This window comes from Sorex araneus, chromosome 4 (assembly GCF_027595985.1).
Source record: "Sorex araneus isolate mSorAra2 chromosome 4, mSorAra2.pri, whole genome shotgun sequence".
Taxonomy (NCBI): domain Eukaryota; kingdom Metazoa; phylum Chordata; class Mammalia; order Eulipotyphla; family Soricidae; genus Sorex; species Sorex araneus.
The window spans coordinates 56,080,080-56,099,035 of NC_073305.1; the positions used below are offsets into that span (position 1 = coordinate 56,080,080).

Sequence of the window (18,956 nt, forward strand, 5' to 3'; positions counted from 1 at the left end):
ACTGAAACAATGTGTTCACTGTATGACCCTTTAAAGTTAGTATTCTTGTTATGCTGTTTATAGAAGAATATGATGCTCACAAATGAACTTACCATATATTATATACCTACAATGTCTATAATGACCTTGGGAATTGATTCACAGTCTATGTTAACCCAATGAGCATACTGAGTATAATCAATTAGGTTTGTAATTGAAATTTCAATTGATTTAACACATTTATTCCATCTTATTCCTCCCTCTTGTTAAGGCTCAAGAAACTTGGGCCATCAACCAGATGGTAAGCTATGCTGTGGCCACATTTCTTTCTTTCTATTTTTCTGAAGCATTTATATTATGGATAATTTATTAAACTTTTTTTTTCCTATTTGTAAGTCTCAGCAAAATTTAGTCAGGTTTCAACACAGAGTGTCAAGGGATAATTAGGACAGTTAGTGGTAATTTATCATTTCTAAGCTGGGTTTTCAAGCTTTCACTGGCTGCCTGTAGAAATCTGTTAGCCAATTCTACAAAGATCTCTATGAAATCTCCTTTATCTTTGTGCAAATTGCTTTTCTATTTTTCTTAAGCATGTTGAAAGCTGAGCCCATCCATTCCTGAAAATTTAGACACCAGAATGCTTGTCATCAGTGCACTGAGGCCAGAACTTCAGATGAACTGCTTTAATGGCTAATGGATGATATGATGATGCCATGAGCAGCTTTTTTTCCAACCACTTGTGGGATGGAAATTCAAACCAGGCAGTCTAACTTCAGGTGAGAGCTCTAGAAAATATGTTAAGAACTCTCTGAGCATGTCAAAGAATGTTTTATACAGCAAAGAGTCCCTTGTATCTTTTCCATGGATTAAAAAAAAACCTGGGAAAGGCAGAGACCCACAATTCTATACTACTCTGTACGAGAAGAATTTCATTAAGCCCTGCCTGAGCTGAAAAGGGAGGACCTCGTGTTCTTTAGAGAGACTCATTTACTGGATAGTAAAAAATGAATGGTCTGGGTAATTTCATTTTCAATTGATTTATTTCTAAATGGGTGAAAATTGATACTTGGTGAAGAAAGTAAAAAGCAAGTCTCCGGGAACAGCCAGCTCGTCTCAGGTATAACGCAATTATTGCAACACAGGAAATAAGAACACAGAACAAGGGCAGAAGGACACTCAGAAAAGTCATCCCTTGCAATGAATGCCTTCCTTCCCACCTCCCCACAGACTCACAGGGAAGCATATAGTGACCCATATTTCCAGTTTATTTCTGACACCTCAAACTAATCAAAGTTCACTTTTTAGAAATCCAATAGTTATTCTCAATTAGATTGCACAGAAAATTAAATCATAAATTTCTCTATGCCCGTCTTAGTTGTCACATTCCTAAAATACAACTTTCCTTCCTCTGGCACTTGGTTTTAATCTCTGAGGCCAGCTCTAAAGCAAGTTATGGATTTGCTAATTTGCTAATGTGGCCACAGTAATTGTTTTCAATCATATATATGATTTGATTGAATCTTACAACAATCAATAATAACCCATTGATGTCACTGACTCTGAGGCTTTTTCCTAGTCAACAAATGGGGCATTGGATTCATTTTTAATGTACTCACTTAGCACTCACTTTCTAAGAGATAGTCCTGCATATATTAATAAAGACCAAGAAATAAGTGTCATGTATGTGCATTCTAGACCCTGAAGAATTAGCTACAGAATAAGATTTAATGCTAAAAAGAAGTGGGGAACAATAGGCTATCAGGGCCCATTTTCTACAGCATCACCATCATTAAAGTTAATGGAATTGCATCGTGGTCATGCTCTAAAGGGATCTGAATGGAAGTTAAGCTCTTTTAGGGCCATTGATTTGCAGACTTTCACTCAAAGATGTCCATTGACATGTGGTGAGTATTGCATATATTGAGAGCATTTTGGAAATTGTTTACTCAAATTGCCAGTTAAGTATATTAAGGAGTAACAATAACTGAATCTTTAGAGAAGATGATCTACTTGAAGAAGTTTTCCATTGAGGGTAGCAGAAAATTCAACTGTTTCATTTACATCACAGGGCACTTTACTAGGTCACCTAACGAAAAAGTTTGTAAAGTTATTCCAGACTTTGGGGCTGGTTAATTCAGCAATCATATGAAATCATCATGGATACAGATTCTTTGTTTATATCCTTTCAACCTCAATAAATGCTTCACTCCGAGGCCAGTTGCCCTAGGAATCATAAGATATGGCCAGTGACTGTCAATATTGCTGCCCTCTGTGCACAGACAGTACTAAAGAAGCATAAGTTGCAGAATTTGTGATTCTGCAAACAACCATTCCCAAGTCTGAAGCCCAGGGAATTCTCACTCTGTCAGGGAGGTCAGAATTAAATTTATCACTGTGGAAGAGAGAACTGGCTTAGGCCATGGAGAGGGGAACCACAGAACCTACATCAAAATGAATGCACTGCCTTTTCTATAAACCATTTTACTGGGATACTGGATATCTGTGCCTGTGCCCATTAGTGAAAATAGACATTTTTAATTACTGCTGTTGCAAAACTGTTCAATTCTGACAGAGACCATCCAGTCCTCAAAACAAAACATTTACTATTTGGCCTTTAATGAAAACATTTTCCAATTATTGGATCAGACCAAACTTGTTGCTAGAAATGGATGAAGTACATCCTTAACTTCTTGACTGCTAAGTGATAAAATACTGTAGAACGTATACTGACAAAATAACCACAGTTCCCATGTGAGATATAACAAAACTATTCAAGTTCTAGAAAATGAGCTTTGAAATTAAAAAACTAAATCAATTTAAAGGTCTCATCATATTAGGCATATGGTAAAATACCCTCTGCCCTTAGAATATGAACCAAAGCAACAAATGCATTTAAGTAGAATTAAAAACTTCATACCATAAGAAACAGGTCTGGTCTATTTGTGTACCTCTTTTTACCCCAACTTTTTTGCCACCTGATATTCAACAATTTTCTGCAATGAGCTATATTCATCTCTGTTTATTGTCTCCATCCAGTTTCGTCAACTGGCTGGATTCTTATCATTTCTCAGTCTTTTTAAGTTATTCCACCTTTTCCTGTATCCCTCATTTTCTCTTTCACAACACCATCTTACAGTCCCTAATACTGCTCAATTTCAGCAATGGTATTTCACTTGTAATTTGGAAGCACAGAAAGCAAGATGTTCCTTGGCAGTCTCACCTCCCACCGTACCCCAGCACCTAGTAGCACCTGACACACAATAGGTGCTCAATAAACAATGAGAGAAAAAATTAATATGGACTCACAGTCATTACAAACTAGTTGACCTGAATTATAGCACTCTTCTCAAAGACCATCCTTAAGATAGGGACTTGTATAATTTTTCTTGTTCTGCCAGACTCATCCTATGACAATGCCTGGTATTTGTTAAATACTGGAAGAATAAATTAAGCACTGAAACAGATTCAAGCAAGGTACTGATATCCTGGAAAGAAGGCATAGCTTTCCATTGGTAGTAAGGAAATTCTCATTATCAATCACAGAGAGCTCTTCAGAATAGGAAGCATTTGGCTCACAGTTCATTGTCAGGTGGTGAGGAAGCTATACGACTGATATAAAAGTTATGGAGCAGGGTTGGGGTGGGAGGGATTATATTAGGAATAGGAGTAAACATAGATGAGTTCCAACATCCGGTTTCCTAAGCTGTTCTAAGTTCTGAGTTCCCCAGCAGTGGGGTTCCCACTGTCTGGTCATTTGATAACAGGGTTGAGCAAAGAATCTCTTTAATTTTTTTCCACGAATTAATAGCTTGACCAAAATTATCCTGGTAGAACCTGACTGTGCCTGAACATTCATACCATTTTCACCAACAGGTAAATTTAAACACAAATAAAAGTCAACAACCTGTTGGGTTGTTTTCCAGGATGCCATTATAAGCAAATTAATTTTCAGAAAACACTATTCATATATAAGGTTTAAAGTGGAAAATGGTCATGCAAACATTAGTATAAATATATTCATCAATAAGTTAAAGAATATTTGGTGAGTTCATTCTATTCCCTCAATGTTGTTTACTTTTCTAAACCACTTTAGGGAAGGTCAACTTCTAAACAACTGTAAGTTTACTTTTCAGGTTTTATCAGGAACAAAAAGAGCATATTTATGAGAATAAACCACTCTGGGAAGAGGAGATTTCATTATCAGAATGCAACAATATTATTTTAAGTTGAACAATCCTTGAAGGGTTTCTAACCATTTTTTTTGTCTTCCACTTGAGATTTGGATTAATGTGATTCAGAAAGCTTCAGAGATGTTCATCTCTATTTGCCTGATCTGAGTGGATGAGTGGCTTTCAGTGAGGAAATCTACTATGAGACTATTGGAAAAGGATTGATGTCTCATGACATGTGAAGTTAAAATTTCAAAATTACCCTTTCCCAGCACTAATATAATTCATGTGGGGGAAAGGGGAATGATTTCTAACTGTGTTTGGCCTGAGGACCATTACAGATTCTAACAAATCCAATATTTTTCACTCAAATGTCATTAGGAAGGTCATTATTCTAATTCACTCATGTCTGTTGCTCTGCAGGTTGTCATGTCTATTATTCATTAAACTGGCTTCCATCTAACCCAGATTCAGTCATCAAATCCTTACTTTTCCAACTGCCTTTCCAATCTTGAAAATATTTTAGTAAAAAAATTTGTCAGGAAAGCAAAACAGGAGCCCTTGAGTTTAGACAATCTCCCCATTCTCCCTCATCTTCCAGGAGTCTGGGAGTTATGCCCAAAAACTGACTCTGATGCCATATAAGCTCATTAATGGCTATGATCCAGAGACTCACAAATATTGGAGAAGAGCAGCACACCACAGAGATACCTTGACCCCCAAGTCACCATCTGGTTAAAAAATCACCCTCTTTAAAGCTTTAGAATTCCTGGAGCCAAACTCTATACCACTGATGTATTAAGCACACCACATTTGATGGAGTGTAAAGTAGAAAGCAACCAATCTTGATTAAATACACACACATACACACATAGCTCAACTTTTAAAAACATGCAATCTCTTATACAAGGACTTAATGACTCCAGAGTGAGATGCAACAATCTTTATACATACTTTCCTCTAAAGAACCGTTTTTTGGATCATTTTTAGCACATTACTCATAATAAGCAATACAAAATAAATTATTTAGGTTTAGCTTTGGGGGCAAGCTTTGGGGGGTCAGGGTGGAAAAATCAGTAATATGATGGTGGGAAGGTGTAATAGTGGTGGGATTTGTGTTGGAATATGGAATATTCACTGTATCACTGTCATTCCACTGACCATCAATTTGCTCAAGTGGGTGCCAGTAACGTCTCCATTCATCCCTGTCATGTGCTAGTGTAGCCTGATGGTGTATTAGGAGCTCTTTCAGGATCAGGGGAATGAGGACTGTTGTCATTACTGTTTTTGGCATATCGAGTATACAACGGGTAGCTTGCCAGGCTCTACTGTGCACGCAGATACTCTTGGTAGCTTGCTGGGCTCTCCAAGATGGACAGAGGGTTTGGGGGCGGTCTCTAATCAGGTGTTCCAGTCTACCAAAGCTTTTGGTTTACTGGCATGTTGTAACGATCCACACACTGACACGCACGCACCTGCCTGAATCTCTGGGCAGCACCTGGGACATCTGCGGCCGCAGGTTGATCTCCTTGAGGTTGATGGAGTGTGCCTGGAGGTTGCTGAGTAGCTGGCAGAGCAAGACTCTATCACAGAGGGTCTGTGCCAGATCAAACACCTGTACCAAGTCCCAGGTCACTCGGTGGTTGGCTGACAGCACCCCACAGTGGATGAGCCACTGCGTGCAGTGCTGCCACAGCTCTATGACCAATGACTCTGCAACTCGACCCAGCAGGAGCAGGTGCTGCTGCAGCCACTGCCACAGTTTCTCCATGGCCCACTGAAGCCATTCTCTCTGAATCTTGCAAAATAGCCAGCGATGTCCATCAGGAATCAAGTGCAGAGTTCCAGCAGTTATGAGGCGAGAGTTCCATGCCTGGTGTGCTGAGCCGCACATTTGTCTGAAGTGAGGTGGTGAGCCAGGTTCAGGAGAGCACGAGGGCTTTGGGTGGCATTGGTGCCATCTTGCCTCTAATCAAATATGGTGTGGTAATTATGGAAAATGTGTAGGGAGTGTCTTTTGATGTGTTGTGTAGCCGAGAAAGTTGCACGGTATAGGAATACGTTCACTCATGTGTGAAATTCAGCCGGAGTGTGTGGAAAGTGACCTGGATTGTGGTGGCAGTTGGGTTGTGGAGGCCAGCTGCCAGGGCTGGGTGCCTTTTGAGGCACACTAAGTGCAAAGAGCCTGGCACGGAGTCCAGGGACATGGTTATGGGGGCCTCATTTTATGCTCCCTTCCAGGAGAAGCAGCTGTAAATTCTGAATGCTGGCCAATAAGGAGATTATCTGGCACTAGCAGGAGGTGGCTTATGGGCATGTCTGCTGGGTCACTGGAGACTGGGAGAAGCAGGCAGAGGATCTCTGCTCCCGGGTCCCCTTAAGCTCAGAGTCTAAAGTCACAAAGTTCCACATTACCTGGGTTCTGTGGTAAAGAAACTATAGTTTCTTTAGATATTAAATTTGTTAAATGTATATACACACAATAGAATACTACTTGGGTATGTAAAAAGAGGGAAGAATTCAGTTTGCTTCCATATGGATTGAACTAGAGGGTATCATGCTGGGTGAAGTCAGCCAAACGAGGAGGAGCAAATTTAGAATGGCCCCCTCCCCTCCATAGGTGGGATATAAAGAAACCCAGTAAGGTAGCAACAAGTGACCAAATGCAGAAGAGCTAGAAAGTTGATCTATAGAACTGAGCTTAACTGGGGTTGGCTGGGAAGGGGTCTCAGATAGTGGAGAGAAGCTGGCACTCTGATGGTGGTGTTAATTTTGACAATGTCTGTGTAAAACCCTATTATTAGAAGTATTGGTAAATCAGGGAGTTTCAAATAAAAATATTAAAAGTAATCATAATAAAAGTTTTTACATCTAATATTTCACTTTACATTAATGGCACTTTTAGGAGGTAGAGTATCAGTAAGGACCAACTTTATCAGTGTTAACCAGATGCTGAATCTTGGAAAGATTGCCTTTTACAGAATCATTTAGTTATTAGGTGACAGTTTTAGGACCTCTCATCAGTATATTTTCATCAGTACATTTTAAACCTGATAATATCCATTTTTTATCTCTAGTATCCCTGGTTCCATCTACCTAAATTTCCCATGAGTTTGATGAAGTAGGGGGGGAAATAGGAACAACAGAATACAGAAGGGTTTGGTTCGTTGCATTTTCTTTTTCTTTTTCTAATGCTTTGACTTAAATGGTATCTTAAAAATCAAAATCATCCAAACAAAAATGAACGAACTGAATGACCTAATATCTGTGAGGAAGAACTGAGGGTTTAGTGAGAGAGAGGAAGTTTCGAACAAGAGTCAGAGAGGTTCCAGGGTATTTCCTCGACCTAGAAAACCAGGTTCCCATGAGTTTTTCCCCAACTCACTAGAAAGGTAAGCAGAGTCAGAGACATGTAGATGCCAGGGTGGAAAGATCTGCCTGAATACATTCACTCTTACACACACAACCAACTGAACCCTGATCACGAAATTGTTTTTAGTTTACAGATTTCAGGCAAATTGGATTCATTTGGAGAAAAGAGATGCAAATTGTAAGGCAATTCCACAAGATAAAAGCTACTGCATCCTAAAGACACTAATTCTTTTAGCAGTAAATACATGCATTAGGTATAAATATAGGCATAGCACTTTTTGTCATGACTTTAATCAAAGGATAAAAGTTCTTTGGCAAATTACAGCTCTCTTGAAGTTTCTTTCCAGATGAAAATAATAAATAACAGACAAGGAAAATAGTTTTCATTGCCAAGATAGGGGTTTTCTCTTTTCTCTGCATACTGCATATTAGGAATTAGTTTGGATCAGAAACCAGACTATGTGGAGATCCCTTCTCAAATTCTTGTCACTTCTCTGACTTTGTACTAGATTTTAGTACAATGAGAATCACTGACAATATCTTAAAATGCAGAAGTTGGGTCTCCCACCACACCTACTGTATCAACAACAAAGGAGAAATACAGGTTTCTGTTTGGTTACAACTTCAGATAACTATGAAGTACATTGTGGATTCAGATCTGTGACTTACTCATTAGCCTCTAGGGGTACATATGTGGAACCTACAAATCTCAAGGCAGGACTTTTTGTCCACTTAATGAAGCAAATTTCTGAATGTCCTTTTTTGTAAGTTCAAAGTACAAAGAATCAGACAATGCAAATCATGTGTCCAGAAGATCTTCTCAAGAATTTAAACTAAAAGACAGTAATTAATAGGGAGAGACTTGTTGTATAATAACTATATAATCTCAGTAGAGGCACAATCAATCTTTATGCCAGATAGTTCTGATAAAGTCTAGACAGGACATATTCTACAGATAAGAAAAACTGGAAATTAAGATTGAGAAGCTATACAAAGCCCCAGGAACAGAAGTGTTGGCTGGGCTATCTATAAGTGTTTGTTTTTTCTTACCATCAATGCCAATCACTGAATAGTACAGACAGGCTTTTTCCCATTAAAAAATGAGGAAACACATATTCAGATAGGTTTATATGCTAATTAAATGTCACATATATATATAAACTAATAGAGTTCATAGTACTGAGGAACACAAAACTATATTTGATACCAGATTTTATTGCGTTAAAACATGTTCTGAGTTCGAGTACAAAAGATTACCAAAGCTCTGTATGAAATATCTATTTCAGGGCTACAGAATTCTACTCAAAGTGTGTTTTTGACAATGTTCAAATAATGTCTATAAAGCAATCTTTTTCTTGTCCTTTTGCAATATTCTGAAAAGTATTTGTTAATATTTAACTGTTATTTTTAAGAGACACTTCCAACTGCATTTATAATATAAAATTTTAAGAGAGGATTAGAGTACCATAAACATAGAAATGTGCAAGCAAGTATATTCTATAAATAGTTCTTGTGAGATACAGATTATCTTTCTGCCATAAATAACTCTTTAATTTACCTATAATAGCTCTCACCCATACATGCACATAATACTTGCTCTAAAAGATAACACACTTATTAAGCAACATAACTAAGTGGAAATTTTGATCTCTGTCATAGATAACTAGAACAAGATAGATTTTTATATCAAATACCTAGAAACTCAGATGCCTGACTGCATACTGGAACGTGTTTCTCAGGTGTCCCTTCCTGGTAATTGAAGCTAATAACATAGGGTTAAAAACTTAGATTTGTTCTACCACACAAAGTCACATTATCATATCAATCCTTCTCTCAACACCACCAAGAAGTGTCATAATAAAAAAATTACCAAATACAGGCCCTCATGAATAACACAGGAACAGCAATGAAAACAAATGCACAAATAAAGGACATTGAAGGATGCCTTGAAAGAAATCCAATAAAGCAACAGGCTATGGAAGGCTTAAGTTCAGCAGGACTATTTTGGAAAGCAGGGTTAGTACAACAGGCTGATAACACAGTCATACCCCACTGTGTGGTGAAATGTACATGCCTATGGTCATGTTTAGCTGGGCCTGAAAGAAAGAAGTTATTTCTCGAGTCTGCAGGATATCCAAATTGTTATAATAATCACCTGGTGGACAACAGCACTCTACTACTTTTAAATTCAAAAAGAGTTAACAATCAATCAAGGGATAAAAGATTACTTTTTTACTTTCATATTCCCCTTTTCTGCCACAAATACCTTACTGAGGTAAGCTAGGGCCACCCTCATTCTTTGCAAAGCAGAATTTAAAACTCCCGAAACAAAAATCCCTTAAGTAAAACCATGTTCAAGAGGCCAACTCTGTGGTGTGCCTTCACTAACAATAGCAACAGTTGCTTCTAGGGGAAGAGATCATTACTGGGTTTATTGCTATTACTGGCCAGCATGAGACAAAAACAGTTTAAAACCCAGGTATAGGCAGAATAGCAAGAGTCAGCCAGCATGGAGGCTAATAAAGAGCATAGTCACTGGGCCTTCCACGGCAGGCTGTCCAGTGCTGCCTAGAAATGTGCAACTGTGTGAACTTCAAAATAGGAAAGGAATGGTCCTGAGTTATAGTTAAGAGAACTGGACAGCTGGCTATTAAAGATGCTGCTTTGTTCCTTAGTTGGAACCGAATACTAGAAGACTGGGCTTCCACGGGTCCAGGTGATGCCATTACCACCTACTATTCTTATCACCTTAAGAATCACAAGGCTTGTTTGTGAATTATGATGACTCTCCAGTCTCAACCACAATAACTGTAAATCAGATTAGGAATAAGAATTGAGAATTAACATAAAGACTGACACAGAAATGAAATCTACTATAGGTAGTAGGAGATGAATAAACATAGGTTAAGTGCTTTCTTTAACATTTTTACACCTGTGGACTGGCCCCGGGTCCTGCATGCCAGTCCATGGACTAGAGGTTACAATCAAGGTAGTAGACCGGTAGTTTTTAACCTGTGGAATGGCTCCAGTCTATGGACCTGGTAAATGAAGAACAATGGTTCCAAAACTTTATATATGTGCACTTGGTCTAAAGAAAATACTTTTCAAAATTGTGTCATCCTTTGAGGTTTTTATATGTATACAGATGCTTGTTTTCATTGAGTTGTTTTGTAACTACAAAGGATTTGAGATAGCAACCCTGATTTATATTGGGGAAATTCTATGATCAGATTGGAAATAAATTAAATATGTCCCAAATAATATAATACAGTGACATAAAACTATGGAATAGGGGATAAGGTGCTTCCTTGCATGTGGCCAAACCAATTTTGATCCCTAGCACCATCCTGCTGGGATAGAATCCCAAGTACAGAACCATGTGCAGTCTCTAGCACCACTGGGTATGGTCCCCAAACCCAATCTGCCTCCTCTTACTCTGACCTCCGCCAAAATAGAAATGTGGAAGAAAATCCATATTAATGGCAACAATGATTAAAAAAACACATTCATCAATCAATATATGAATACCATATGCCAAGAATTACTCCATCATTGCACCATAAAAGGCAACAAAATAATTACAGTTTTTTGCCAGAAAACTGGTATGTCAGAAGCAGTCACCAACAAAATCAGAGAGTTTATACTGGGTGCTCAGTGTTCTCAGACTGCTTACTAAGAATTTAGAAATGATTACTTTTTACTACTTTAATTGAGCTATAATTCAAATACCATAAAACAATCTTTTAATGTGTATGAGTGTGTTTTAGAACAGTTTCAATGATATTATTTGAAAAAATAACTATCACCACTTATTTTATATTTTATCATCCCTCAAAGAAACCTTATGCTCCCCATTTCTCTCTCTTCCCTTTTAACCTCTTACCTATTTTTAGTCAATACTCACTGGCTGCTTGTATAGGAAATATTTTAATGCTCCTTTAAAATTCTGAAGTGAAATTTGTGATCACATACTTCATGTATTTATATAAATTCTAGGGGCTGGAGTGATAGCACAGCAGGTAGGGAGTTTGCCTTTCACGCGGCCGACCCGGGTTCGATTCCCAGGATCCCATATGGTCCCCTGAGCACTGCCAGGGATAATTCCTGAGTGCAGAGCCAGGAATAACCCCTGTGCAGAGCCAGGTGTGACCCAAAAAGCAAAAAAAAAAATTATTTATATAAATTCTAAATAAACAACATGTGTATATCATCAATCTGTGCATCTCACTTTATTTAACATACATTTTTCCCCCGCTACCAGCCAAACATCCGCATAGTGCATGCTACTTTCAATGGATGAAGGAATTCCATCAAATAGATATTGCATGATTTATCTAACTTTTCTGCTTCTGTTGGAATTTACATTTGAATACTGTTCTTATTTTAAAAAATAGTACCTGGATTTAATAACATTTATGCTTTGTATTCAAGAAATAATTCCCAAAAGAAACTAGTGGTATAAAACTCTTTTGTAGTGTATGCACATTTAGAAACTTAAGCAAGGAGGGGTGGATGGACAGGGGTTGGGTGAAAGCTGAAAGGTCCTCTTTCCCTATCACATCATGTCTCAAAGCAATCAAGAGAACAGCACACTCTCCCTATCTGTCTCTCTCTTCCTCTTCTTCTTCCTCTCCCTATCCCTTTCCCCCTCTATAAATTCATTATAAGGAATTTAGTGCCAAGTCCTATAGGACTTTACTTCTCTAGAGCATGGTACAGAGATAATATTTTAAAAACTACACAGCATCTACGTTAAACATTAAAGTCATATGCAAACCAAGATTAAAAGAGGGCATTGCTTATTTGACATTGTTTGGTACCAAGCTCTTTCTGACCCACACAGCTAGGCTCATAGCCATAAAACCTTATTTTGTAAATATAACATTTGCACCCCAGATTGATTTGCTTCTGACTTCAAGCACCAGAAATAATAGCCTTTTCTATGATTTAGACTTAGGGTGTAACTGCATAGACATTTGCATTGTATGAAGAGGTCAGAAACCCAATTACAGAATATGTCAGCATTTTACTCTTTATTTCACTGTACTAGGAAAATAAAGACTATCCTAATAAATTCTCCTTCCTCTTTTAGCACACTTAAAAACCCATTTTTGAGCCTCACTGACTCCATTAGGTTAGAAGTTTGGTATTAAATACAAAAGGAGAGAAGGGAAAAATGTGTGGAGAGAGAGGAGAGCAGGCGAGACACTGGCCAGAAATGAAGGGAGACTGTGGGGCTTGCACCTCAGTTAGCCCTGCATTCAAGAATGATGAAGTGAAGAACAAGAAGGCCAAGGCTTCTAAGGGAACCTCTGGTTTCCCCAGATATATGTGCTGATTCCTAGACAGCATCCTACATGGACTCCTTTGAGTTTACTTTCTGTTTTAGAATGCCCTAATTTACTTTCTGTTTAGCATTTGTACAATAATAATTTTACCACAAAAAGTAAATGCCTTGTAAACTAATGGGAAACACACTGCTTGGCACAATTTATGTTGTCAGGATTTATAGTTCTAAGACTGAGGGTCTCTCTGACCTCAAAGATAACATATTGAAACAACAATGTGCTGCAAATAACTTGGTGTGATTTTTATTAGTGCTCATAATTGTCCCTTATTAATTTGTATGCATATAATAAGCACTCACCTTCACAGTCTGTCCAGCTTCAGGACCATCCTAGAAAACAAAATAATGAAAGAGGTGAGGACAAATAGATGGTATTTCCTGCTTATGCAGAAATACTACCAGTTAATAATTTAGATCCAATTTCATTGTGTTAATTTCTGGTATTCTCTTGGGGACCATTGGCTTCAAATGTGTGGGACCAGTCCATTCTCCGTTTCTGCCAGAGAGTGAGAATTTATGTATAAAAACTACATGAATTATCGAGTGAGCCAACCTTCTTGCTACTTTTCATACTCTTTGCTCTTGGCTATGGTTTTAATTGCACTAAAGGAAGGCTAAAAATATTTGAGGAGGTAAAGTATCACACCTTTTGGCTACCTTTGAAATCATATGTAACTTAACTACTGTCTGATTATTTTAAATCTCTTTGTAAGAAATTTGTAAACATAATTAATTAAACAAGCATATAGGATATCTCTTACTGACACAACATTTAAGAAGGTGTCTCTTGGTTTGAACTTAGGAAAGAAAGGTAGAAATGTACCTGGTACATTTCCTGGTACATGGGCCCTTTCCCATTCTATTTATGTCTCTCAGTTTTTTTGAAGCCCAATAAAATATTGGTTTAGATGAAAATGAACAACCATGCCCAGTTGCCATCCATAGCAATCCCCCTCCTCCACATAAAAACAAACAAAACAAGAATAAACAGTCCTTAACTAGTTAGAACACTAGAATAAGCAGTGTCACTCTAATCAGAAACTTCAAAATTAAATTAGAACTTTGAAAGATACTATATACCAAAGTATCTTAGGCTACCTCTACAACTGAGACTTAAGGGACTAAATTCTTGCCTCACAGTGGTCAAGATTAAACATAACTGGGTAATCAGAGATTTTACATCTTGGAGTTAGTGGGCCATGATATCTTCAATGGATTATGCCATCAACATTCCATCAATAAGAGAATTTGGAGTACATAGGACTGGTAAAAATTATTTTGTGAATCTTTGTCAATATATCTGTGTGCATGAGCACGCACGCTCATGTGTGTGTGTGTATGTGTGTTAGCAGGGGAAGTAATGGTTAAAATAAACTACACATTTGAAAATACTGCATACATGAAAGTTTCCTAAGTTTGCTATCCAAGTGAGTTCTACATTTAAGGAGACTGACTTTCTAGTGAATCATTTTAGATAACCAACATTGCCATTTCCATACCAATGTGAATATTCTTCTAGTATTTCATTAAGCACAGGCAGGTATCTTATTTACCTACTTGCCTTCTTTCACTCTCAAAGGATAATTTACAGAATAAGCTTGATAAATCAACCTCAGCTTAATGACTTAATTGATGACCACTTAAATGCTCCACATAAAACAGACACATACATTATTTTATGGGGAGTTTAAATACCCTAAATACAGACAGAAAAGGAAAACATTTAACTTTCCATATAGATAAACATTTTTAGTCAGAGTATTTTATAACTTGAAAAGAGTAGGCTTTGTTCATTTTTCTTAAAAGCTTATGGCAGTGGGGCTGGAGTCAGCACAGCGGTTAGGGGTTTGCCTTGCACATGACCAACCCGGGTTCGATTCCCAGCATCCCATATTGTCCCCTAGCACCGCCAGGAGTAATTCCTGAGTGCAGAACCAGGAGTAAGCCCTGAGCATCACTGGGTGTGACCAAAAAATTTAAAAAAATAGTTTATGGTAGAAAGGTGTGGGAGGATAAAAAAAATATCCATTTTCAATAAAACATTGACAAGGTCTAATATTATAGCCAATTCACTTATCTGCAAAGGAAGTTTTCAAGTCACCCCATTTAAAGACTACAATGGATTACAACTTCATATTTGTACCTCAAATTCTTTTCATGGACCCCACAGTACACAGCTATTGATAAGCTTTACTTTCACAGATATTTATTCATCAGTACTTCCTCTTCTAGCCCTGAGAAACATCAGCTCAATCTCTGCCAGAAGATCTCTACTGACAGGGAAATCTTATTTCTATACTGATTATCAGACTATAGAAAATAATCAACTCAGTTTCTTACCCATCCATAATCAACCACTGAGGTTTGAAATTAAAGACAGAGGAAATGTCAGCCTCTGAAATGAAACACAAAACTAAGCTGCCTCTCTCTACTGCCCTGAAAGTAAGACTATTTTCTAGCTTAAAACATATTTTTTTATGGAATGAAAATGATTTTTCTAGCTCCAGTTCCAGTACATAACCTGGAATGTCTTACTATTCATTAAACCATGTATCAATTAATTGCACCTATTTTGTTAACAGTGCTGCAGACATTGTCTCACTTGATAGCTGATATTCATCTATAGTCCACTCTGACTAGGAGATAGTGAGGCTATTCTCTATTAGTAACAGACTTTTTTTTTCTGTTGGAGAGGGGGGTTCTTTAGCAATGGATTTCTGGGAGCCAAAGACCAAGAAATGTTTAAAGAGACAAGATATTACTTAAAAATTGTTTTTATGACTCCAGCCAGACTCAAAGCCAAAAGTTAAGACACTCTGCAGGGACAATTCACAGGAAGGATACAAAAGTGTCCTTATAAAATTCAGAGGATAAAGAGACTCTAAGAGGTCCACATCCTTCTTCTGAATCATGCCCTAGCAATTCTTTATCATTATAAAGTCAAGTCTCAGATAGCTTGGAAAAGATTCTATATAATCAACTTCCTAAACACTCCATATGGGATTTGCCTGTCATTGCCATCCCCACCTCCCCTTTTTGGTATGTAATCTCTTTTGTTTTATAGTTATGTGACCTAAAGTAAAAACTTTATAGGTCTTTTCACAGAAAAGTCCTCTTCTCAGAAAATAAGTGAGATTCATTTTCTTTTAATAAAACTATTTTGCTTCACTGTCTTCTCTGAAAGATCTTTTCTGCAACAAATGTCAAGATAGGACCTGTCCTCCCCTCTACCCCCTGCACCCCCCACACACACATACAAAATGGAGGATAGAATAGCCATCTTTCTTGCCAAGAGAATATTCTCACCTCAACCTGAGAACCAAGACTCACCCAAAAGTTGGGTGGCAGTGATCAACTCCCATGCCATAAGAGATTAAGTGAATCTCAGGTGACATTGATAGCCACATTGATGAGGCTGACAAAATTTAATGCCCTCTTCAATTAGGAACTTATGTCGATTTCACCAGTCTTGACTTCCCTGGATATGTGCCCCATTTGCTACCTGTGAGATATCTTGTTAAAAAGATTAGAAAACCAATGTCAGGAATTTCAAGAGAAATAAAAAGGATTTCTGAATAATATTATACACTCACCTGCATGGAAAAAGTGAGAGATGTGCCCTGGAAATGTTTTTCCACCACCATGCCAACTCTCTGGGTTGCCTGAAATAAATCAGCCACTTCATCAGGACGCAAATCCTGGAAACGGTCCACTGGTCGAAGGGGACATACAAGGACATCTGTAGTGAGGTCTGTTAAGGAGCACTCTCCTTGTTTTGGATGATATTCTCACCCTGAAGTTAATAGCTACAGTTTTAAGTCTTGTTGACCCAACGTCTCAAATTTTTGGCCCAAGGAATAAAGAAGCAAATAGTTTTCAATGAGCAAAAATCCAAGAAAGTCAATTTGAGTTTACCAACATTTTTAATTACACTTTGAAGGAGACTCTGGTGTGCTAGAGAAATTAATTTAAGAGAAAAGAGACATTAGCATTCAGAGGGCCTCAAGTGCTTCCTAAGATAATTATGCGAAGTGCCAAGGTCCATTCTGGTGTATTATCTCCAGATCCCTATTCTAAAGTTCTTTCTTCTCAAGCAGTCAAAAGCATGGAGTTGGAAAAACAACTGGAATATCCAATTGCTTTGCCACACAGAACATCATGATTAAAATTTAAACTTCAATATATCTTTAGAGAAATGTCACTATCACTGTCATCCCATTGCTCATCATTTTGCTTGAATGGGCACCAGTGACGTCTCCATCATGAAACTTGTTGTTACTGTTTTTGGCATATCCAACATGCCACTGGTAGCTTGCCAGGCTCTGCCATGTGGGATACTCTCGGTAGCTTGCCGGGCTCTCTGAAAGGGGTGGAAGAATCGAACCCGGGTTGGCTGTGTGTAAGGCAAATGCCCTACCCACTGTGCTATCACTCCAGTCTCTTAAGGGAAATAGGTACAGGAAAAACCAAGAGTAGTTTTATTTAATTTTAAAAAAGAGTACAGGAATTCTAGAACTACTGCAACTAAGAGATTTGTCATGTGGTTAAGCAATCTATGGCAAGAGTTCCCCAGGGATCCAAGTGATTGGAGAACCTAGCTTCTCTGATGGCTATCAGGCCAAAATGGATAATTGGTCATTAAGAGAGGGATTGTTGGGGCTGGAGTGATAGCACAGTGGGTAGGGCGTTTGCCTTGCATGCGGCCGACCTGGGTTAGATTCCCAGCATCCCATATGGTCCCCTGAGCAGCACCAGGGGTAATTCCTGAGTGCAGAGCCAGGAGTAACCCCTGTGTATTGCCGGGTGTGACCTAAAAAGCAAGAAAAAATAAATAAAATTAAAAAATAAATAAAAAATAAGAGAGGGATTGTTTATGTGAACAAACCATCAATGTATTCTACAGTTCTGACAAGCTAACATATTTATATGACTGGTCTGAGAAAACTTCAAGGTCTAGAGTAAAGGAATATTACTAAATTACTAAATAAAAGCAATATTAGAAAATTAATATATAATAACATTTAGTTCTCTTTTGAATTTAAAAAAACTTATATTGGTATATGTATATTCACATTCATGTATACACACTAGATATAAATTTTTGTTTAGTTTCTAGGACCAGAAAAATGTTGAGAATTTCTTTATCTTTTCTTATTCCCTTCTTTTTTTAAGGAGCGTATGTGTCAGCCTGGAGTAGAGCAGTTGCTCTATTAAGGGACATACTAAAACCACAATTCGGGAAGTGCTAATTTTACTAGAATATCATCAAGCACTTTAGCCCATCATACTATAGTTGGAATTTAGGGCTCAGGAGTAAATGCACAATTTTTTCAGTTGGCCTGAATTCCATAAGTGAAAGGGGGAAGGGATGAAGGGAAAAACATTAATTTCACTCATTATCAGAAAATTCATGTCAATGGCAAACTTGAAAAAATGAGCATTTGTTTCATCTAAGTTCATTTTTCAAAAGAGGAGTAGGGAGGCCTTTACCCCAGGGCATCTGATACTTAAAAAGATAATTATCCTTTCTGACAGGACTGCTTTATTATCATGGGTCAATGGACCGTTTAAAAATGAAGAATTTCCTTTCATTTCCTTTAGCAGATTACCAGTTTCTACTCCCACTTAGCTGCTTCCTTATTGTTAAAAGAGACCTTTCCTCATCTTCCCCCTCCCTGTATAATTTACACTCTCTTTTAGGCCTGACTTTACCAAACCACAAGAAGATGAAAACTTTGCAAACTTCTAATAATACCCATAATTGCTGTGGTAAGTCTATATCTTCACACAGCAACTAGATGGGAAAGACAATTTTTTTTTTTTGGAGCAAGAAAGTTTTAATTGAAATTTCTTTAGAAAGATATGAGACAAGATAGAGGGAGGAATATGTGTTTAAGAGAACACCAGTTTCTCCTGAGTAGAAATAGGCAATCAAAGAAACATACAGTGTTTGTTTGTTGAAACATAGCAAATGAGCTATGAGTTCAAAGGAGAGTAAGGGTTTGAAGAGTAAGACAAGAAAGATATTTATTCAAGTTATTGCTTATGGTGATAACTGATGGAATCAATCTGATAATCTTTGTATTAAA

General features: G+C 37.6%; 1 protein-coding gene across 9 annotated transcripts in view; it reads right to left on the minus strand.

Annotated features, from left to right (window-relative positions):
• Window positions 1–18,956, minus strand: part of FHIT (fragile histidine triad diadenosine triphosphatase) — a 1,667,781-nt gene that overhangs the window by 297,573 nt on the left and 1,351,252 nt on the right. For all 9 annotated transcript variants that reach the window (XM_055135669.1, XM_055135666.1, XM_055135667.1 and 6 more), the window contains 2 exons: window positions 16,461–16,606; window positions 13,168–13,197 (listed from right to left, as the gene is read on the minus strand). In XM_055135669.1, the coding sequence (XP_054991644.1) occupies window positions 13,168–13,197; window positions 16,461–16,606 (176 nt within the window). The remainder of the gene's footprint in view (window positions 1–13,167; window positions 13,198–16,460; window positions 16,607–18,956) is intronic.